The sequence below is a fragment of the Dendronephthya gigantea genome, unplaced genomic scaffold, assembly GCF_004324835.1.
Source record: "Dendronephthya gigantea isolate DGI-Jeju-01 unplaced genomic scaffold, DenGig_1.0 000034F, whole genome shotgun sequence".
Classification (NCBI taxonomy): Eukaryota; Metazoa; Cnidaria; class Anthozoa; order Malacalcyonacea; family Nephtheidae; genus Dendronephthya; species Dendronephthya gigantea.
The window spans coordinates 1,588,481-1,612,018 of NW_021163044.1; the positions used below are offsets into that span (position 1 = coordinate 1,588,481).

The 23,538-nt window shown below is 36.2% G+C and overlaps 1 protein-coding gene across 12 annotated transcripts in view; it reads right to left on the minus strand.

Moving 5' to 3' along the window:
• Positions 1–23,538, minus strand: part of LOC114525433 (receptor-type tyrosine-protein phosphatase F-like) — a 108,354-nt gene that overhangs the window by 11,544 nt on the left and 73,272 nt on the right. The window contains exons 1-33 of one of the 12 annotated variants that reach the window (XM_028546776.1): positions 23,309–23,503; positions 21,548–21,970; positions 20,942–21,250; positions 20,025–20,324; positions 11,022–11,296; positions 10,597–10,723; positions 9,906–10,190; positions 9,474–9,767; positions 9,149–9,221; positions 8,800–9,055; positions 8,669–8,726; positions 8,283–8,552; positions 7,735–7,810; positions 7,317–7,590; positions 7,176–7,221; positions 6,897–7,038; positions 6,572–6,732; positions 6,345–6,451; positions 6,134–6,221; positions 5,979–6,046; positions 5,847–5,880; positions 5,615–5,712; positions 5,301–5,420; positions 5,050–5,198; positions 4,720–4,861; positions 4,446–4,592; positions 4,236–4,335; positions 4,049–4,125; positions 3,831–3,962; positions 3,503–3,631; positions 3,139–3,293; positions 2,785–2,920; positions 2,164–2,654 (exon numbers count right to left, since the gene is read on the minus strand). In XM_028546776.1, coding sequence (XP_028402577.1) covers positions 2,580–2,654; positions 2,785–2,920; positions 3,139–3,293; positions 3,503–3,631; positions 3,831–3,962; positions 4,049–4,125; positions 4,236–4,335; positions 4,446–4,592; positions 4,720–4,861; positions 5,050–5,198; positions 5,301–5,420; positions 5,615–5,712; positions 5,847–5,880; positions 5,979–6,046; positions 6,134–6,221; positions 6,345–6,451; positions 6,572–6,732; positions 6,897–7,038; positions 7,176–7,221; positions 7,317–7,590; positions 7,735–7,810; positions 8,283–8,552; positions 8,669–8,726; positions 8,800–9,055; positions 9,149–9,221; positions 9,474–9,767; positions 9,906–10,190; positions 10,597–10,723; positions 11,022–11,296; positions 20,025–20,324; positions 20,942–21,250; positions 21,548–21,970; positions 23,309–23,369 — 5,187 coding nt within the window. In that variant the 5' untranslated portion in view covers positions 23,370–23,503 and the 3' untranslated portion in view covers positions 2,164–2,579. Of the gene's footprint in view, positions 1–127; positions 557–1,537; positions 1,862–2,163; positions 2,655–2,784; positions 2,921–3,138; positions 3,294–3,502; positions 3,632–3,830; positions 3,963–4,048; positions 4,126–4,235; positions 4,336–4,445; positions 4,593–4,719; positions 4,862–5,049; positions 5,199–5,300; positions 5,421–5,614; positions 5,713–5,846; positions 5,881–5,978; positions 6,047–6,133; positions 6,222–6,344; positions 6,452–6,571; positions 6,733–6,896; positions 7,039–7,175; positions 7,222–7,316; positions 7,591–7,734; positions 7,811–8,282; positions 8,553–8,668; positions 8,727–8,799; positions 9,056–9,148; positions 9,222–9,473; positions 9,768–9,905; positions 10,191–10,596; positions 10,724–11,021; positions 11,297–11,601; positions 11,905–12,498; positions 12,802–13,099; positions 13,523–14,798; positions 14,950–15,250; positions 15,308–20,024; positions 20,325–20,941; positions 21,251–21,547; positions 21,971–23,308; positions 23,505–23,538 lie in introns of those variants that run through there. The other 11 variants (XM_028546777.1, XM_028546772.1, XM_028546773.1 and 8 more) reach the window with 11 other exon arrangements.

A 23,538-nucleotide genomic window follows, 5' to 3' on the forward strand; every position in this document is an offset into this window, starting at 1 on the left:
AAAACGTTCGATGATGCAGTGAATTGATTTTAGATTAAATCATTATAAATCATTTTCGCGTTCAAAACATTTATATTGAATCAAGCTGCATGGCAGAACATTTACATCGAGATACGCGGAATCTTACCAAAAGTGAACTTTTGTTGTTCTTCCGTATCGTCGCACCCATTCTTTTTCCGCTTGATAAATTTCTTATTATCATCAGGCTGAGCACATGAGTCAGTCTTGCTATCGTAGAAAAATAAAGATCCAGCAGCTTTTTGTCTCATGCTATGTCGAGGATCACTTTCCCAAGTTGGAAGCTTTGTCGGGTTGGCGTCATAAGCGACCATGCGTTGTTGGTAAACACTGCCATCGACAAACATGAGCGAGCCGTTCCTCGCTATGTTGTGGAGCACCTCTGTATCCCGTAAATATCGTAATTCAGCACTAAAATCCAAGCAATCCAATAGCTCAGCCCAATATACATGCCCGTAAGGATTTATCCTCCAAGGGACTTTTTCAGAGGCAAGACACTTTTCAGAACTGGTGTGTCTCAGAAAAAAACAGCGACAACCTGTAAACGTAAAATAAACCATATTGTTAAATAAGTTCTGTGTATTTTAAATGTGATTGGTTCATTCGTAGTCACATTACTTTAAATAAATGCCGATGTTTCCCGCGAGGGAAACAAGTGAAAAATTGTCGCCCGCTTCTTGTCATAACAAAGTAAAGTGTGTTTTTAAAATGTTTTTGTTCCTATGTAACAAAACACTTGATATACATTACCTCGGGAAATAGTGAGTTTTGTTTTCCCTCGAGTCAACATTCAGACTCTTAGGAAAACAAAACTCACTATTTCCCTCGGGAGCATACATTAAGTGTAAATAGTATAAACTTATTGATTAACATTTACGAGCTTATGGGACGGGCAAATATTCGACCATCATGCAGATATATCAAGATTGCTCAGATATATCAAGACTGAAAAGTTTGGGTTTCAGCAGGTAAAACCGATGAAACTGTTTTACTGAGAATGCGCCGTATTTCTAACCAATCGATAAGTGAGAAATCTGTCTTTCTGCCAATTTATGGCGTCTTTCATCGATCAATTATACGATTTGGGACAAAATACGAAAAAGACATTCCATTAACCTAGTATTTTCAACTCGTTTTGTGAACTGAGTGTAAGTTTGTCATATTCTCACATCCAAGGAAAGGCTAGAATCATATTGTATGACTATGACTTAATTGAGATACTCTATAAAACATGAATTCATAAATAGTGTTAAAGTAATTCACTGCAAGGATTACACCGCCTAATATTTCATTTGATTTAATTGTAGTCTTGTACATCAGCTTTGTATATGCTGCATGCCAATTACAAATATTACATTGACATATTGTCGTCAATTAGACGCCAGTTTCGACAACCCTCAAATATTTACACAAGAAGGTGGTGATTAACATTGTATGATGATTCAACAACTCACAAACAGCCTTAAATCTACATTTTAACCTAAAAAATGCTCTCACTACAACGCCTCAAAAACCTCACCTTTAATCACCAACAATGACACGCCACATAAAACGAACCATCGATGAAATACCCAAGACATCGTGTGATTTTTCTCTATTACGAAGCGAGTAAGAGCTTAGACGATGATAAGATGACAAATTCTTCAGTGCTTTACGCTTCCGCACTTCATATAACAAAGAAACTAACACGCAATGCTTTTATCATCTTTGATGTATGATAATTAGGATTGTATAAAAAGAAAGAACGGTACTTTAAATATATGGTACGTTACTTACATACAGCCATACGAAGGGTAGCTACTTGCCTGTGGCCGGCGTAGCCAGCCTGACGATTTTGTAGTGCTATGCAAATTTTATGTTATTATCATTATTCATTTCTTTAGAAATTAAATGTTTTCACAATCGATGAACACCAAAATATTAGCATAGCATGACTAAATTGTCAGGCTGGCTACGACACTAGTGCTTGGCAAGAAATCATCGAAAGCCGGGCAGCGCTATCCACCGGATAGTGATTTTTTCAACGGTTCAAAAATGCTTAAAAGAAATAAAATTGGAACCAACAATTATTAAAAATTATCCTCGATTTAGAAATACCAAGATTTAGGCCCTTCCACACGTATCCGGATATTTATAATAACAGAGGTTTTTATCTGTATATAGGCTTCCGTTCAGACTGTGAATTTTATAAAGTGGGAAGCTGAATTTACTGCTTTGCTAAATATATACGTTCGACTATAAACAGACTTAACATACTCTTTAACATATACTAAACATATTTATTTAATCATTGCTACATTTTATGGTGAAAGTGGGCGAGAAAATTTAACAACCTGCGGACGGTTGTATGAAAGCAGGATAGTGTTTTTTCAATCGCTTTAATATCGCCCGTTGTTGGTACCATTTAAAAATATAAGTATAAAAGTGAGAACATGCACTATATATATTCACGCTGTATCACTCTGCATATAACACAGAAACTGTTTCCATCATTAAAATTATTACGTACGTTAAAATTATTATTTCACATCATGGCGGCGTTGATTCGATATTCGGCTCCTTTATTCAAAATTTGCGTATTCGCCGAAGGCGTCTAAGTACGTCGTTATAGCCTTGTAACAGAACTGGTATTGTTCCTGAAGAGAAGTAAAAGTTAATAAGCAAACCGTGTTTGTACTCAAAATACCGGACATATTACAATTCCATTAGAAAACACTAGTACTACAGACATGATCGACGTTAGATTCAATCGTGTGATATACTCACAGCATTTTCAACAAACAGTGGTCGTGCTCCTCTGATGATCTTAATCGCTTGGAAGACGTCCATTGCTTGTTCAATTTTTATTCTTTCCAGAAGGTTTGAAATGGCGATATACGTTCCTGTTCGTCCTGCTCCATCGCTGAAATACGAAAATTCATCGAAATGAACGGTATAAAAAAGTTTGTGAAACAAATTTCGAACAGACATGAGATAAAACAAGCGTGTTTTCCTCTTCAACCGTATCGTACGTAGAGCCGGAAGCATAGCGTATCTCATCGTCTCAACTCGCTAGTTCAGTCATCTGACTTTCCACGAAAGAATGATATACGCCATCGTTGATGTATTGATTTCAGTTACCTGCATGCGACAATGATTGGTGCTGGGTCAAAACTCTTCCTTGAGTTCTCGACCAATGACGTGAGCGAGATGACGCCATTAGCGTCGGGAGGTGCGCGATGGTCCTGCCATCTGATGTATTGGAAAATATTCACAACTTGACCATCTGTCAAATCCTAGTTAGATGGCAAACGTAGGGTTACTACAAAGGTGGGTTCATATAATTTCATGTGGGTTCACGCTAGAGCAAGATTTAGGGTATAACCATCAGTGAGGCGGTTGAGATTTACATACGGAAATTTCTGAGGTCAAACCATGTTTTTCCAAGTACTTTGTCATTTGCACAACTATTTCGTAATATAAGTCTTTCACATATCATACATACTGGATATGGCGAGATGATAAACTTTCTTGTCCATATCCCATCTGATTCATTCTCCGAGTCCAACTGAACAGTCAGAGTGCCATATTGCTTCGGTTTTCCCCTATCGGTTGGCCAGAATATCGGGATGGTCTGGAAAAGCGCAAAACAATACTCAGGATTCCTATATCATTCTCTATTGCTTAGTTCACTGAAATCTTCATACATGCCCTTCAAAACTTCACTCTGAAGTTTAACAGAAGAAGCTCAGCGTCAAGCGCTGTGAGGAATGTTTTGTGACGATAGACTGAATAAATAGTTATTTCTCAAATTATAATATAATCTTTTCTACCGTTCCATCTTTGACGTTGTTCAACAGCACGATGGTGGAAGATTTCTGCGAATGAATCAGCCGCCAAAAGTCGTTGATCGTGCCGGGCAGTGGGCTTTGTGTAGCGATGAAGTAGTTTCTACCAAGGTAACCCTAAAGTGAAAAGATTGAGACATCTAAATGTGTTGTAAATCGTAATGTATGATATGGTGGCAACTTGCTTTGAACACGATACTTACATGAACAAACACAGCGTTAATATAGTCCGAGTCTTCTATTCCTTCGACGTACTGAAGTGGAACACGATTACCTTCGGCTGGGAAGAGAAGAAAAAATGAGTTGTAAAAATAACTAATTTTCTGAGTGAATTGTAAAAGATTCATTTGAAGATTAAGCAGGGAAGTGTTTGAATGATGCAGATAATACCTGGAAGGACATTCTTATTGCGATTCTTGTTGTGATTTCCATCAAGCAATGCTGCAGCGCATTCATCTTCTGATAGCTTTGGCGAAACTTCAACCAACCTCTAAAATGTATTATTGTGAAATTTATTTTGTTCCTGTTAAATTTGAACTGATAACCCGGCATGGGCTAAATCCCTGGTTTTTTAAACATCTAGTTGACAATTAAACAAACCTTGAACTTTTCCTCAAATCCTGTCATTCCACTTGCTTTAACTTCACTAAGATTTGCGACCTCCTTTTGGATTTTAGAGGCATCAACTTCGTTCATGCCACACAGGATTGTTTCCAAAATAGCATCGTGAACGAATATGTATTGGTCCTAAAAGGTTGGTACCATTTGAACAAATTGAAAAATTACTAGAAACAAGTTGTTTTAAGCCCGATAAACGGTTTGGACTTTTTAACAAGGAGTATCAAATGGCTTTTGAAATATATTATTGAGATACCAGAGTTTGGATCATATTCATCCTCCGTTCTCTCATTGCGCAGACGTGTCCAAAAACATCGATGGAATTGATGACACCTTGATCGAGTTTATCAAGGATTGTGTCAATTGCAAGAAAGACACCTGTTCGTCCAACCCCAGCGCTAGAAGACAAAGCAAGTAAATAAGCAAAGTGTCTAAATTAGGGTTTAAAAAGAATTCTTCTGCGGTGTTTAACGCTGGATCTCATGCAAGAATGCAAGGGCAACAGTTGCCCGGCAACTGAATGTTACTGATCATTCAACGTATTCCATACATGCAAAATATGAAAGAAAATTTCGATGCAAATAACCTGCAGTGAACCACGATAGGTCCGGACTGCTGCATGTGATGCGTTCTGAAAAGTCTTCTGAAGGCCAGGAGCTGAGTGGGATATTTAGGTACACCATGATCTGGCCAAGATTGAAAGTAGTAATGGCGCACTTCGCGTTCCTCGTTATCCTACATATGTACAAGGTATTTGCTCTTCACAAATGTGGCCAAGGTGAAAAAGTACAATCACACAATAGTATGATTGATCGAATGTCAATAAATTGTTTTCACCTTTTTCAATTGCAAGGTATGCGTCACGTGGTAAGCAAACTCTTCAGTCTTCATCAAAGTTACTTCAATATCGCCATACATTTCACTTCCGCTGTCCGGCCAATATTTCTCACACTTCGGCTGCAAATGAGTTGAGGTATTTAAATCATCCCATACATTATGGTCTTAAATTGCTTTTACAAAAAAAACGATATTTAATAGGGTTTAATAGAATCACAGCTGCTTCATTGCGATAGTTAGGTTTCTCTTTTATAGCCAATAAATAAATGCATCAAACAACATTTGACATCTACAGATACATAAGATATGATTACCTTGCCAAGTTCAACCAGAGAGGTAACCATAACAATGGAATAACTGCGTTGTTCCCAAACCATCCTCCACATGTCGTTCACAGTATTCGCCCTAGGACCTGGATGGGGAAAGCCCAATTTTTAAATAATTGCCAGCTCTGTTAACAATCTCTACCAATACTCAAGAGTAGTGAAGGTTACAAGAAAGAGCGATGAAAAACTATCACATGAAATCTCAAATCTCAATGCTCACCTTGACAAGCAATGTATGATTTTTCTTTGATTCCCTGAATATTAGGAAAGTATTAGGCATGATAAGCCCATGATAGCTCAGTGTGGTTTAATTTTTTATCTACTCATAAAACTAACTAAAATTCCAACTTACATCAATGTAGCTGGCGTTTATGTAATCTTTGTTTTCATCTCCCGAGAGAACCACCCGAGAATGGTCGTCTAAAATTATATTTCATTAATAAGTTAAAGCAATAATTATCAAATCTGGATAAAGCAATATACAAGAATGTCTACTGGATACAGTACACGTAACGATATTTCCATATCTGTTTTTAGCTTTGTTAAACGGCTTCTTTGACACCTCCCAAGATGAATTCATGTTTTTAGGTAAATCCTTTACGAAAAAGACACAAAATTTAGTAAGGGCAAACACAAACACTTCTCTTTTTTGCCAAACTAAGTCATTAACTTTCCTAAAAAGACACATCCAGGCACAATATCACAACAAAGATCTCACATTATATTCTTTGCTAAATTCGTAATTCTCATTTGCTTTCATTTCTTTCACAAAATGCGCAAACTCGTCGACAGGAACTGGTGAGTGCGTGTTTTCCTTGAAATCGCCTTAAAAGAAAATTATTACAGTTATAACATTGTCAACATAGCAGAATTGTAGCTGAATGTAGCATTTCAGAGCAGTGAATCACACAATCTTCATTAACCATTAACACTCGAGCGACTTACCTGCTTCGTTCGAGTAAATGCCGTCGTTATTTTCATTTTCATTAATTTGACGATGATCAGGCGGCACACCAGTGTCTTGTTCGTCATGATATTCATTCTCAAATCCTTTTCTCTCGCTCCAGTCTCCATCCGAACCTGTTTCCTTTTCTTGGTACCTCCTCCTGCATGGATAAAAATGAATAAAAATGGAAAACCCCATGGACAAAATTCCCTATCCACGACCTACTTATCTTTACTAAAGTTAATTTAAGTTGTCGACTAGTTCAGGCCAGGCTAGAAGCGTGTTATCTAAATATTGGAAGGGATCAAATGAAAACGTTGTTACCTTCTCCTGTAGAAAAGTATTGCAGCAACAATTGCAACTAAAACGACAACAGCAGCAACAGCGGCGCCAACAACAGCGGCCATTGATGAACTTTCATCACCATCATTAGCCCCATGAGTAGGTATTGTAGTACTGTCAGGGCCTAGACGTATGCATGTTAAGAGGATGTCAAGATTAGTATACTGTCTCGCTCGTTCTTGGAGCAGATCTAAGTGCTAAACATGGCGTAACATTCAAATGAAACAGCTATCACGTTAAATTTCTGTTGCTCAGTATTACCTATGGGATCACCAAATTCTTCACTCCAGTATGACCAGGTGCGATTCTATAAGATGCGGAATATATGACATAGTTACAAACAAGCTAAATCATAGGGAACCATGCGATCGCACAAATTTTTACATTCCTATTTCAACCTACCCCAGACTCGTCTGTATTCATTTGTGTTGTTCTATATTTTTCATCCGGCTTCAATGCTTCAACCTGAACAGCTTCTCTTTTTCTTCTTCTGTTTTCCTTAAACTTTCTAAGGAGTATTTCTATTTCATCATCTTTGAAATCACTAATATTAAACTGCTTAGCAATGAAAGCGTCCCCGGTCTTCGTTTCTGAAGGAATTGAACTTTTTATCTTGATGGATTCTGGTGCTGGAGGTTCACTGGAGTCTGACAGAAGCAATACAAGAGCGACAATTCTAAAATGTAAAATGGTTCTTCAAGATTACATTGTAGATCTTTAAATATTTGCACTTAAATCCTCATATAAAATACTGACCCAGGTAAATCGTCGTGCAGGGCAATACTTCATCAATCGTCACCATGACTAAATGTGAACAAACCTTATATTTTTCTCTTTTGGTTTTCGTAATATCACTGTGTAACCGTTATCTGTTTTCTTTGGGGTCTCCAAGGGCTCTAAAAGCAAAATGGTATACGTAACTACATAACCATCGACATCTTCGGAATTTAGGGTAGACATGAATATGTATCTTATTCGATGTGTCCCGTGTCTCTTTTAACCGCTGACAGTATTATAACTGCGAGCTATTAGTTACATAGGTCATTCAGGGATTTGCTATACTTTTTTGTCCCTGGATTAGGTTTTTAAATATTCTTGGTTTCTTTCTTCACCAGCAGCCAATTCCTGCGTGGTCGTACTACTGTATGCGCCTCTTTCGCTGGAGCAAGCTAACCAACAAATTCTTATATTTTGACAATCATTCATGAGAACGTGCAACTTCCTTTTTATATAACTGGTATGAGCTACTGTACCTCACATACTCCGTCTCTGTCAATCGCTATCACAAGATATCACTGGGGATTTATTTAAGACGAATAAGTAAATACAGGAAAACTAGTTTCGGCCCTGCATGGATTCATTACTTACTTGAAAGAGACAACCAGGATTTTGAAGCTGCCTGACTTTTTCCAACCTCAGTTTCAACCCGTAGGTTAATAGTGTATTGTTTATCATAATCGACAACAATAATGATAAATTTATTTTCTTTCGGGACAGTCGACCGTTTCGTTGGTTCACTCGAAGCACTGTATTTTACATGATACTTCAAGACAGTTTGCTGGTCTGGCAACGAAGGTTGATACCATGAAATATTGTACTCATTACGACCAGAAGGCGTGATTTTTGAGATGACTGGAGCTGGAAGAATATCAAGATAAAATTTAAATTAATTAGTATCATTTTATTAATATTGCTTTTAATATAAAAACGAGCCTGTGGTGACATTGAAAAGAATTTTTTTTCTCGAGGATCACCTGGTGGAGTTGCCAAAGTTTTGACACTTTTGCTCCATTCTGTGGAGTAGAACGAATCCTAGATGGAAATCCTATCGATTAATTTAATTTAATTTGAAAAAAGAATGATGAAATATTGATGGCATATACACCTGACTTTCAAAGAATCTCAGGAACACGTTGTAACTTGTGTTTGGTTGAAGAGGTTGATTAACGTATGTTACGTTTTCATAGTTGTAATCCTTGCCATCGCCGATCACGAACGATGAAGGGAAAACATCGGTTTTCAAATAATCAGTGATGTAAGGATCTTGAGTGTTTGTCTGATAAGGTTTAAGATCGGTAGTTTCAATTTCTTCCACCGGTTTTGAAAAGTTCTCAGCAGTTTTGACGATGATCATTACTTCTCTAAAAAGAGGGATCAAAAGATTGATATGAAATCGGGGATGCATTTAAGACCTTTTTATAAAACTGTTATTTGATAATGTTTAACTAACATACTGGATATATTTGTCCGGTTTGAGAATGTTTATTCGTAGACTGGATGAAGAGGCTGCAACAAGTTCTACAGGATCTAAGAATAAAAACAAAAATATTATCATTATATTATATTACTTCCAATTATGATCGATGTATGTAAGAATATCAAAAGCTCTGCTAGTAGATTTAAAAACTTTGTCATCGTTAACGATGAGTAGCTAGTCCGAAAGTTTTCAAGGAGTTCACTTCAATTTAATGACTAAATGGGTAGTCATGTAAAGGTTTCTAGGAGGTTTAAACAACTAAGGAATAGGATAAAATCATGCACGTTATATTTGGCCAATACCTCCATTTGTCGTTTTATTGATTTCCGCACTTTTGTTGCCAAAACCAACACTTGTACCAGCCGCAACAGTTACAAAATACCTTGTAGATGGTTGAAGATCATCGATGGTGAAAGTCAATGTCGTGTTTGTTTCATTGCATTTCGGACTAGTTGAAATTGTTTGGGAGGAATAACAAACTAAATAGCCTGTCAGTATTCCATTATGCAGATTTACTTCAGGAGGTTGCCATGACAATTTTAGTACGTTTTTACTCCGGGATGTAAACATCACATTTTGTGGAGGACCACTAGGAACTGGAACAGGGAAAAATAGAAATTAATCACCAAAAGTTGACCCTGACACATTCCTAATGGGGAACAAAATTTATGTTTGTTATCCAAGGTGTTTAAATGTCATTTGAAATCCTTAAATTTATCTTTCGTATATTTTACCTCCTTCCTTGGTTTTGAAATCTTCAGAAACCTTACCACCTTTCTCTCCTGAACCATCTTCTGTCTCAATCTCAACTTTATAGTTAGTGTATGGTTGAAGTCCACGAATAGTAAATTTATTGTCATATTTCTCTCTGGATATTCTTTCTTGAAGTCTTCCGTTGATGAAAATATTGTAGTTCGTTATGTAACTTGAGTCTTTAGGTTCTGGTATCTTCCATGTGACATCTGCCGAGGTATTCGAAGGTGTAACTTTAATATCCTGTACAGGAGCAGGCGTTTGGACTAAAATAAAATAAAAAAGCAATGGTTAGCAAGCAATCAGAATCAACGCTATCCGTAGTGTCAAAAGTACTGCTCTGGAATCGTGAAGGGTGAAGTTTGATTTTTAGACACCATGTGCTGCATTCCCGACCGGCTAACGCCTGTATTTTAAAAGCTCACTCACACTCAAACTCATTGAGTGGAAGATCTTAATTTTCTCATAACGCTTCAATAGCGGTATTTCCAGCCGAACAGGGGGCTTAATTTTCAGTAATTTACCTTATATTTTTCCATCTATTCAGAAAAAAACTTTCTCATTGATAAGCATTTACAAAATTTATATGTCATACTCAATGAGTGTGACTGTGAGTGAGCTTTTTGAATACAGGTGTAAGTCTTAACGTGATCATTCCTAACAAAACTTTACCTTCTCCACAGAGTTCTATTCTTAGACAAAAATCATTTGTTCCAGTTGATTGTATTTTGATATGTCTCACGTTGTAAATATCGAGAGCCGTTATTGAAGCTTGATAGCCGTTCTTGTTTCCAGTGATCTGAGAACACGAAATATAAAAAATGTATACGTATTTGAACAAAATAAACAAAATTGCATGGATTAAAGTATCTGTCTTGATGCTGTTGAATCTTGTTTTCATGCAGGATTATGGATTGAGATGGGAAATGTCAATTGATGGACAACACTCTTAAGGTTGTTATGGCAGGGATTAAAGTAAACTTCGCAATCCGGGGTTTTAGGATTAATATTAGGATTAAGGATATATTTGACAACATACAATATAAAGCGACAAATAATCATGCATGATGTACCAATAATTGCAATTTGCAAACTACCTGTGTGCTGTTGCTAAAACTGTTATCGTGGCTGTATGTCATTATATATTGATCACTCCACTTTGTCTGATCTTTGTTACCCATTGTCACGACTCGTGTGATGTGATAGTCTTTCAAAAGATCAATCAAAAGATAATGTGTTTGTGGTGTCTGGGTACACCAACCATCTTTGGTGAATCTTGCATTGCTATAACCAGAAGAGCCACTACCAGAAAACACAGAGTCTGCAAAAGTAGTTTCGTCTTGAAGTAACGCTGGTTTATCGCATATCTTACCTAGAGTAAAAATAACGTAAGGGAAAACCATAAACTATCGTGAAATATTTTTTCTTATCAAAGTCTAACCAACCATACCAAGTTATTCTGGCCAAATTACAGTGTTAAAGAAAATACTCGCAACCCCTACAAACCCAAAGTTCTAAAGGTTTTTACTCACTCATCGCAAAAAAACAACCCGCAAGCCCGCTGCGAGTAATTTCGTCCAATAACAATGCTTTACAGCTTATTTAATTATATAGATGGAAACACGTTTGCGAGTTGATTTTGCGATAAGTGGAAAAGAGCCTTAAGTATATACTCACACTCAGCATATGGTATATCAACCTTTGTAGTGGTTGTAGAGGGAACAAGATGGACACAACAGGATGTTCCATTGGATCCTGTGTTATAACACACCAAATCTCCAGATGCAATTTCTTCATTTGCAGTTATCTCCATGTTTCTAATAGTATTAGCGCTCGTTTCGCTAAATCCCAAGTGTTCACACAGCATTTTTTGACGATCTTTATCCCAATTCTCCTCAATAACTTTTTTCCATGTTGTGTCATTATTCTTCACTTCAATGAAACCTTCGTTGGGCGACTTTGATAGTTTTATGTTTGACGCTAGAACGAAAACATGACAAATGACATCTGGAATGAACCGCAATGCAATTTGTTGTTGAGACCGTCAATTTATTGAAAATAGTCCCGTCTGGACCTATCAGTACAAGAAAACTATAGCTAGAAAAGAGGCACTGTCATTATCAAATGCAAAATGAGCAATTCTCGTATTGCAACCACATTTCCCAGGAAAGATTCTACGCAACGAGATTTATTTTATCATGGCATACTTTAAACAAGGTAGTGATAGAATGTGTGAGTGTGTGTGAATATTTTATACGTATATAATAACGTGTTAAAATAGGAATGGTATGGAGACGAGTTATAATGATGCTCTTTTTAAAACAAATACCTTTTATGATTAAACCTCAATTAGCTTAGCAGCCACATGGGACTTGAAGGAAAATTACAAAAAATTACGTGAACTGATTGACAAACAATATTGACCACGATGTTGCCCGTGTGGTGTTTAAAATTATACCTAGAAAAGTTTATACTCGGTGCAAGTTGAGACAACCAGATTGTTATTTTAAGTCATTTTAATAAACTCGAAGTTCATATTCATAATTTCAAAGAATTAAGTGTAGCTATTACTACCTGTTGTGATGGTGTTAATATAATTATCCACACAAGTGTATTCGATAAAAAATTCTTTTGTTAGGTCAGAACAAAATGGTGACAGTAAATTATTGTCAATGGTCAGTTCACAAGATCTGTTTCCACCACAAAGAGGTTTCACCTGACAACTTGTCAATCCACTACACTGGGCATCAAGAGTTGCATTCGCATCAAATATCCCCCCATTATTGAAATTTCCATAATGAGCTTTGTGGATCACCATACGTTGTATTGGAGAACAATGAACATCTTTCATTTCGTTGCCGTACTGTGTCACTGAACCTAACATAGAATGGAGATACTCAACCATATAGTTCCCTGCTTCTTGGAGTGGGAAAAGGTGGTTAGTTTGCCCCAAACGCTTCTTTGCAAGGCCTCCTGGGCCGTGATGGGACATGCACATGTGGCACAATTTAATTTTTTGCATTTTTGAAAAAAAATTGATGTATCCTATGAAATAAACAGATTAATTCGTGAGAGTATCATCCTTATATAAATCTAGCATTTGTTTATTTTAGCCGGATATAGAAAGACGTCATCTTGGTTGAAACCATTTTGTTATCGAGATGTGGAATCTTACCGAATGTGAACTTTTGTTGTTTTTCTGTGTCGTCGCATTTATTCTTTTTCCGCATGACATATTTCTGATTGGTATCAGGTTGAGCACACGAGTTAATATCGCTATTGTAATAAAATAAAGGTCCAGCATCTCTTTGTTTCATTTTATGTTTAACACCACGTTCAAAAGTTGGATTCGTTAAGGCGTAATAAATGACCAAGCGTTGTTTGTATCTACTACCATCGATAAACGTAAGCGTCCCCTTCCTCGCCATGTTATGCACCGCTTCTAAATTTGGCCAATATTGTAGTTGCGCAGCAACATCCAAGCAATCAGACAGCACAGCATAATATCGATGCCCATAACTATCACTCCAAAAAGAGTTCTTTTCAGCTGCAATACACTTTCCAGAACTGGTGTGTCTGAGAAAAAAACAGCGACAACCTGCGAACATAAAATAAGTATCAACACACGACACACACGATCTGGAGGAACTATGTGTAGACGAATATATATCAAACGATTAACAGAACTGCGTTTAAAAAAAGTGCACGGGAATTTGGATACTAGCTACTTATGTGGTTAAAACTTAAAAGAGTGCACATGCAAGAGCCGTTTTATGATGATTATACCAGGTTATATAAGCGAGTGATCATATTGAGGCTTCTGCATGGTAACCCTGGTATAAACGTTTCATGAGGACCTGTGTTTTGAATCAATTGTATGCATGTACTCGAATATAATTACCGCTAGTCTGTAATAGGCAATTTTTAACACACAATTATTTGGTTATTTCTTGCTATAGTGAAAAGAAAATAATATTCGTAGAAGGCCAAATATCTCCTCTTTCTTGGTACGTAGAAATTAAATCGTTGGACTCAATATTATGTAATTAAGTCGTCACATTCACTTGGGCGAAACCACGAGAAACTGAATATTTCATATCGTATTTCATCGAGGATTAATCCTACAGTATTTCATCGAACAATTGTACGATTTAAAAAAAAAACGTAAAAGCAAAACTATCACGGAGTGAGGAAATAAGTCGACTGGTTTGTATTTTTAAACCCGTAAATAAGTCGAGTGGTTTGTATTAATTAAACTCGTAAATAAGTCGAGTGGTTTGTATTAATTAAAGTCGTAAATAAGTCGAGTGGTTTGTATTAATTAAACTCGTAAATAAGTCGAGTGGTTTGTATTAATTAAACTCGTAAATAAGTCGAGTGGTTTGTATTAATTAAAGTCGTAAATAAGTCGAGTGGTTTGTATTAATTAAACTCGTAAATAAGTCGAGTGGTTTGTATTAATTAAACTCATAAATAAGTCCAGTGGCAGTGGTTTTTGAGAACATATGAATGCGTCAGTTTGTCTTGATATATTCTTACATCCTAGAATCATGTCTGTTGTAATAAATGACTAAATAAATAGAGCTGACGTATTTCATTGCAAGGTTTGCTCCGACTTGTACAGCTTTGTATATATATTCGATCACACTGATGTTCTAACAACTAATACATGCAGTATTATATTCATATGTTTCACAGATATATCCGCTATATTAGGCAAGAACGTTAACATGAGAATTGCCATGATTTCCATGAGAATTATAAAATCAAATCTATTTCTATTACCAATCATAAATATATTAAAAACTATCATCGTGGATCACACATTCCGCATCAGCTCTATCGTTTAAATACGGTCCAGCCTAGCTCCTCACCTTTAATCACCAGTAGTGACACACCACATATAACTAACCATCGATGAAATAACCAAGACATCTTGTCTTTTATCAAGCGATTTGAGCTTAGACGAAAGATGATAAATCACGAATGCTCCTTGAACTTCCGCATTTCAGGGTCGTTACGTACCTATATGAATATTTGTTGATGATAACAATAAAACACCGTGAACTATAGAAATTGACTTCTCAAAAAACGAATCATAAACACTGCATGTTCACTAATTTACAAAAAGCCAATCACAAAAGTCGTTCATATATTAGCAAGATGCTTAGGCCTAGTTCATACGTCGCATTTTGGTCGCGTCGAATGCAATTCAAACAATAGTTAATGAGATGATAATGAGGCTGAATGAAGTTTACCATCTCATTATCTATTGTTTGAATTGCATTCGATGCGACCAAAATGCGACGTATGAACTGGGCCTTACTGCATTTCATGACTTCACTGAGGAAATTAGTCGACGATCCTTACAGTAATTTGGGTTATTTAAACTTTCAGGTTTTCAAAGCAAAAATATTTAGCATGACAATATAAACGGATATACTCGTCATAGCTTGTTTTTTCGTTACGGATTGTTAATTATTTATTGAAACCACCCACACAACAAAAATGCGGTAATTTCTCCGTATGGGTCTTCTTACATGATCCTGGTTACCCGACATCAAACGAATCGTGTTATCAATTCCTGAGCAGGTTCGCGTATAGGATTTTTCAAAATTCAAGTGGACAAATGACAGCGATGTGCCGCTGTCCCTTAGATTATAGCGAATGGTTCGTCTTACAGGTTATATAAGATGCAGAGAATATTAGGCTTGACATATGAAAACCAGCTTTTCATTTGAAAACCACAGCCCAATTTCGATGTAAATTCAAACAAAACTTTCTTTTAATAGGGGTTGCTTCTTATACATGTACCATGTACTTTCACTTTCAACAATTAGCCTTTTATCATGAGAACGACACCTATAATGACGCACATCATAGCGTGTTAGTTAATTATCCTTTTAAACCATTCACACAACGAAAGAAAGCAATGCAGATAGAAAACGTTTCCAGGAAAACTATACCTTGCACACAAAAACGTACGCCTAAAGAAAGCCAATCCTAATTCAATTGGCGAGCGATTCATCTCATAACGTTTTCTCTAGGTGCATGGAGGATGATTAAGAACGATAAAACTCTTTAGGTGTTTTATTTTAATAAAAGGAAACATATATTATTTACAGAGACTCCTTTAGTCCAATAAAAATATCGATATACGATATATATTGTTCGTTACACAATCGATACAAATTATTATTAGGTAGAGTTGTTAGCTAGTATGCTACTGCCTAGAACTAGCTGGCATCATTAATAACCCTTTATAATTAACCTGACATCCATTAATATAATCCATTATATACATTACTAAAAATTTTACATCTAGCGAAATAGGTATATATGATGTATATATTTTAAACATTAATCATGCAGCATTGGGATCTGCGCTAAAGACAGGATTTTGGTATTCCACAGGATTTTGACCATCCATCTTAGAATGACTTTGACCATCATTCGTGCCGTGGGGTTGCAATGCCTGATAAACGTTTGTTGGTTCTTTTTTGTCTTTTAATGACATGTAATCCGATGATTCCTGTCCTTTGGCCATCCCACGTGCACCCTCATTTCGCTCAATTTCTTCAATAACATCATCTGGAGTCTCGTATACTATGTCACCTTCATTCAGATATTTGTTGCCAGTCTTAGGTTCTTTATTGCCATCTGAAGGATAAACAGTTACATTCTATTAACAATTATATTTTTAGTGACTGCTTCACGCAAATATTTGTTTTCCAGTAATGATAGTTTTTCATATCAAAGTCAAGAAGTCGGAATTGTATCTTAAATCATGCAGGCTAAATAGATATAAACTGTAAATATATTATATATACTTACCAAACTCGTTTTTTCTATTTAGGCGACGCTGGTATATGATTACGCCAAGTAAAAACAAAAAGCACAAAGCCAGAATAATCATCGGTATGAGGAAACGTATAGAGTTATCCGCATTTCCTAATTCTATAAAGAAAACCTAGCTCTTAAATCTTCTTTCCACTAGACGGAATTTTGCGGAATTTTTCTTTGTTTTTCTCGCATTAGTTCTTCATGAAAGCGCGCAGACAATGCAAAATTCCGCTCAACGCACAAAATTCCACTTAGTGGAAAATGGCCCTTAGATGATCAGCAGGGTCGAAGCTAGGGGGGAGTGTATTCATATATTCATATTTACATATAATAGAAAAGAGAGCGTACAAAACAAAATACTCGGGAGTACGACGAATATGTGAATAATTATACAACCCCCCCCCCAATCAAGCTTTTAGCTAGGGTCGTGATGGTACCTTCATAATGATCTTTATCATGTTAAGCAATAAAATAGCATGAAATTGATAGAATTAAAGTATTCCAAATCGACAATGAAAACATTTGAATTTTAGGTATATAATTTACCTGAATGTTTTGCCATTGTGTAAATGCTATCACTCCACTCTGTCGAGTAGTATGAATCCTAGGAAGATATATATGCGTTGTATCACACTTTCTAGATAGTAATGCATGCATGAACAACGTTCTGCAACTGAACAGTTTGAAGTTTTTGATGTAAATATTTATTTAGCTACATACTTGACTTTCAAAAAACCTTAAGAACACGACATAATTTGAATTTGCTGTTAAAGGTTGGTTGTGGTAATTTTCTTCTTCAGATCTGTAACTCTTGCCATCTCCTATCACGAACGTCAAGGGTAAAACATCAGCTTTCAAATAAGCAGTGATGTATGGATCCCGTGTGTTTGACTGGAAATTTTTGAGATCACTTGTTTTAATGTCTTCGCTTGAAACTTGATCATTCGCAGAACTTTGCACGATGACCATAACTCCTCTAAAGCATTAAATGATATGATGGAAAAAGTCAGGTTGCTATATGACATCTTCTTTAAGATAATTTATGAAGACCTTTTGGAAAAAAATTAAATATAGTAGCTATATATAATCCAGCTACAAGATGGTTTATTTAATTGAATACATACAGAGACGTGAGGCGGGGGCCGGAGGGCCCTGAAATTATGGGTCCCTTCTAAAGTGCATTAATTTTATTCCGTCAAAAATGCAAAAAATCTGTATGTGATCGTGTGCATCGAATTGTCCATCGTTGGTGGCAGAAAATCCTGCCCAGAATGTCTAGCATGAACCTTGTCTCAAGTCACACTGATACCCTTACCCCCCTAAGTTTATGCTGCTCCCCGTTCCCCTTCCCCGAAATCCTGGCTACGCCTCTGAATACATAGAATGGGCCAAAGTGCTAAAAATTGTGATTTAATGTATTTAAAAAGGAGAACTGTTTAATGAATTCAATAATATATTGGCCAAATGGAGTAAATCAGCGGTCAAATAAATACTTACTTTATATATTCCTGTTGTTTTGGTATGTTTACGGTCATAGTATAAAACGAGGTTGCGATTAGATTGATGACTGGCCCTATGTAAGCATAAAAAAAATAATAATTCACTTAGGTGAGCAACTGTATTTTAAATTATCCGAATATTTGCATGCATTGATCACCGAGATCAATTAAAATTACCTTTATTGGTTATTTTACTGACTTTCGGACTCTTCTCTCCGTAACCATGTTCTGTGCTGGCCGAAACTGTTACGAAGTATTTTGTGGAAGGTCGAAGATTATTGAGAGTAAGGGAAAAAACTTTAGGGCTTTCAAGGATGAGGCATTCTGGAGACGTATCATTTGCAGAGAAACAAACTCGATATCCTGTCAATTTACTTTTTCGTGTACTTTCAACTGGAGCTTTCCACGAAATTCGCAGCGAGGTCTTGCTACGAGATATGAAGGTGACATTCAGCGGCGGTCCACTAGGAACTAGAATAAAGAAAATTTATCATCAACATGTCGTATTGAGTATTATTAAACTGACTGTTAGAACGGTTTTTTGTTTTCATTTTACCTGCTTTTTTAGTTTCAAAGTCTCTATTTATTCTGCTTCTCTCTGAAGAACCATCAACGGCTTCAATTCCAACAGTATATTTAGTGAATGGCGTAAGATTACTAATATCAAACTGATAAGAATTTCCTCGGAAAACTGTTCCACGGCGGTTATCGTTTAAATATATTTCAAGCTTTGTTATGTAACTCGAGGCTGTTGGGGAGGTTTCAATACTCCAAGTCACACGAGCTGATCTCTCGAAAGTCGTGATTTGAATGTCGGAAACAGAAGCTGGCTTTTGCGCTATATTTAAAATAAAAGCACAAAAACAATGATATTTGGGATTTTTTTAATTATATCGCAAAAATATCTCGAATGTCGTAGAAGAATACAAAAAAGAAATTACAATCATCGAGGTGTTGTATGAAAATATCTTATGATGAATCTAGGCGGCTGTAAGAGCAAGATTAAACGTGAAAAATGTCAGGGTCAAAGAAAACTGAGAATGCAATTCATCATTTTATCAAGTGTTTTCACTTAGCCAAGGTATTTTTTAGAAAATGTCGACATGCGAGGTTTCATGACACCAACGCAAAAAAACTCACCCAGTCCACACAGTTCTATTCTGAGACAAAAATTTGCAGTTCCAGTTGATTTTATCTTCAGAAATCTCGCATTATATATATCAACGTCTGTAGTCGATGCTTGATAACCGTTCGTGTTTCCTAAAATCTAGTATAAAAATAAAATATACCATCAATAATCAGCAGTACTGCAACATGTTATAAAACTAAGCTACTATACGTTGGGCGCCTATATTCACGTAAAAAAGTCTATTTTCGAAGAATCCTTTTAGTTAGACCCAACCTGTACTACACGACTGCTATCCACCAAACTTTCATCATGGCTGTATTTCAGTGAATATGATCCACTCCACTTTGTCTGATCTTTATTAGCCATGACTGAAACTCGTTTTATGTGATATTCTTTTTGAAGGTCGATGGTGAGATATGAGCCAGGCGTAGAGGAACACCAGCCACCTTTAGTAAACCTTGCTTCGTGACTATTACCTCCATTACCACCAAATATGTTATCAGGAAAATTGTTCTTGTTGTTTAGTAACTGATTGTCACAAATCTTACCTGCAGGTCAAAGAGTGTGTTAGATGTGAAGAAAGCATAAAATCCTATTTTTGCACGCCACGATTTATCGCAGATACTCACACTCAGCATATGATATATTAACATTTGAAGTCGTTGTAGAGGGAACAAGATGGACACAACAGGATGTTCCACTTGATCCTGTGTTATTACACACCAAATCCCCAGATGCAATTTCTTTATTAGCAGCTATCTCCATGTTTCTAATAGTATTAGCGCTCGTTTCGCTAAATCCCAAGTGTTCACACAGCGTTTTTTGACGATTTTTATCCCAATTCTCCTCAATAACTTTTCTCCACGTTGTGTCATTCTTCACTTCAATGAAACCTTCGTTGGGTGACTTTGATAGTCTTATGTTGGACGCTAGAACGAAAACATGACAAACGACATCTGGAATGAACCACAATGCAATTTGTTGTCGAGACCGTCAATTTATTGGAAATATTCCCGTCTGGACCTATCAGTACAAGAAAACTATAGCTAGAAAAGAGGCACTGTCATTATCAAATGCCAAATGAGCAATGCTCGTTTTGCGACCACATCCCCAGGAAAGATTCTACGCAACGAGGTTTATTTTATCATGGCATATTTTAAAATAGGTAGTCATATATTGTGTGAGTGTATGTAAGGATATAAGTATATAATTACGCGTGAAAAAATATAGGAATGGTCTGAAGATGGGGTGTAATGACGCTCTTTTCTCAAAACAAATACCTTTAACGATTAAGCCTCAATTAGCTGAGCAGCCACATGGTAGCTACGTGAAGGAAAATCACAGAAAAATATGTGTACTGATTGACAAACCATATTGACCACGATGTTTCCGGTGTGGTGTAAAAAATTATACTTGGAAAAGTTTATACTCAGCGTTCTTTATATTAGTACTAGTTAAGACAACGAGGTTAAAGTTTTTGTAATAAACTCGTGTGCATGTTTTATCACTTGAAAGTATCTTATTTCAAAAGTTATCTCATTATTACCTGTTGTTTTGGGGTTAATATAGTAGTTATCCACACAAGTGTACTGGATAAAAAGTTCTTTTGTTGTATCAGAACAATGTTGTGATGACAGTAAATTATTGTCAACGGTCAGTTCACAAGATCTGTTTCCACCACAAAGAGATTTCACTTCACAACTTGCTTGTCCACTACACTGCGCATCAATAGCTGCATTCACATCAAATATCCCGCTATTATTGAAATCACCATAATGAGCTTTGTGGATCACCATACGTTGTTTTAAAGAACAATGAACATCTTTCATTTTGTCGCCGTACTGCGTCACTGAACCTAACATAGAATGGAGATACTCAACAATGTAGATCCCTGCTTTTTGGCTGTAGGGCAAGGTGATTAGTTTGCCCAAGACCCTTCTCTGCAAGGCCTCATGGGCCGCGATGGTACATGCACATGTGGCACAATTTGATTTTTGCATTTTTGGAAAAAAAATTTGATGTATCCTATGAAATAAACAGATTAATTCGTGAGAGTATCGTCCGTATATAAAATCCAGCATTTGTCTATTTTAGGATATAGAAGACGTCATCTTGGTTGAAACCATTTCCTTATCGAAATGTGGAATCTTACCGAATGTGAACTTTTGTTGTTCTTCTGTGTCGTCGCATCCATTTCTTTTCTGCATGATATATTTCTGATTGGCATCAGGTTGAGCACACGAGACAGTCCTGCTATTGTAAAAAAATAAAGGTCCAGCATCTCTTTGTTTCATGCTATGTTGAGCATCACGTTCAAAATTTGGATTCTTTATGGCGTCATAAATGACCAAGCGTTGTCTGTATTTACTACCATACATGAACGCAAGCGTCCCCTTCCTCGCCATGTTATGCACCGCTTCTGAATTTGGCCAATATTGTAGTTGCGCAGCAACATTCAAGCAATCAGACAGCACAGTCCAATATCGATGTGCAAAATCATTACTCCAAAAAGAGGTCTTTTCAGCTGACATACACTTTCCAGAACTGGTGTGTCTGAGAAAAAAACAGCGGCAACCTGCGAACGTAAAATAATTAAGTATCAGCACACGACACACTATCTGGACGAACTATGTATAGACGAATATATGTCAAACAATTAACAGAACCACGTTTAAAAAAAGTGCACGGGAATTTGGAAATTAGCTACTTATGTGGTTAAAACTTAAAAGTGCACAAGAGCCGTTTTATGATGATTATACCACACACGCCGCTTCTCATATCAGTCTATCATTTCTATCAAATATATGAAGTTCACATTTACATGACCTGTGTTTTGAATCAATTGTATGCATGTACTCGAATATAATTACCGCTAGCTGTAATAGGCAATTTTTAACACACAATTATTTCTTGCTATAATGAAAAAAAAATATTCGGAGAAGGCCAAATATCTCCTATTTCTTGCTACGTAAAAATTAAATCGTTGGACTCAATATTATGTAATAGACCTTTCTTATAATGACGTCAAACGCGGGAAGTCTGATCTTACACGAAGTTTGATTGGCTCGATAGTTTTGTGGAGCCAATTAAAATCAGACTTTCCGCGTTTGACGTCATTATAAGAAAGGTCTATTAGTCGTCACATTAACTTGAGCGCAACCGTGAGAAACTGAATATTTCATATTGTATTTCATCGATGATTAATCCTACAGTATTTCATCGATCAATTGTACAACTTGAAGAAAAAGTTAAAAAACGTAAAAGCAAAACAATCACGGAGTGATTGTTTATAGTTAAACCCGTAAATAAGTCGACTGGTTTGAATTTTTAAACCCGTAAATAAGTCGAGTGGTTTGTATTAATTAAACTCGTAAATAAGTCGAGTGGTTTGTATTAATTAAACTCGTAAATAAGTCGAGTGGTTTGTATTAATTAAACTCGTAAATAAGTCGAGTGGTTTGTATTAATTAAACTCGTAAATAAGTCGAGTGGTTTGTATTAATTAAACTCGTAAATAAGTCGAGTGGTTTTTGAGAACACATGCATGCGCCAGTTTGTCTTGATATATTCTTACATCCCAGAATCATTGGCTGTCTGCTGTAATAAATGACTAAATAAATAGAGCTGACGTATTTCATTGCAAGGTTTGCTTTGACTTGTATAACTTTGTAGATATTCGATCACACTGATGTTCTAACGACTAATACATGCTGACATGCAGTGTTATATTCATATGTTTGATAGATATATCCGCTATATTAGGCAAGCATGTTAACATTAAGCTGATTTCCATGAAAATTATAAAATCAAATCTATTTCTATTACCAATCATAAATATATTAAAAACTATCATTGTGGATCACACATTCCGCATCAGTTCTATCGTTTAAATACGGCCAGCCTAGCTTCTCACCTTTAATCACCAGTAGTGACACACCACATAAAACTAACCATCGATGAAATAACCAAGACATCTTGTCTTTTATCAAGCGATTTGAGCTTAGACGAAAGATGATAAATCACGAATGCTCCTTGAACTTCCGCATTTCAGGGTCGTTACGTACCTATATGAACATTGGTTGATGATAACAATAAAACACCATGAACTACAGAAATTGACTTCTCAAAGAACGAATCATAAAC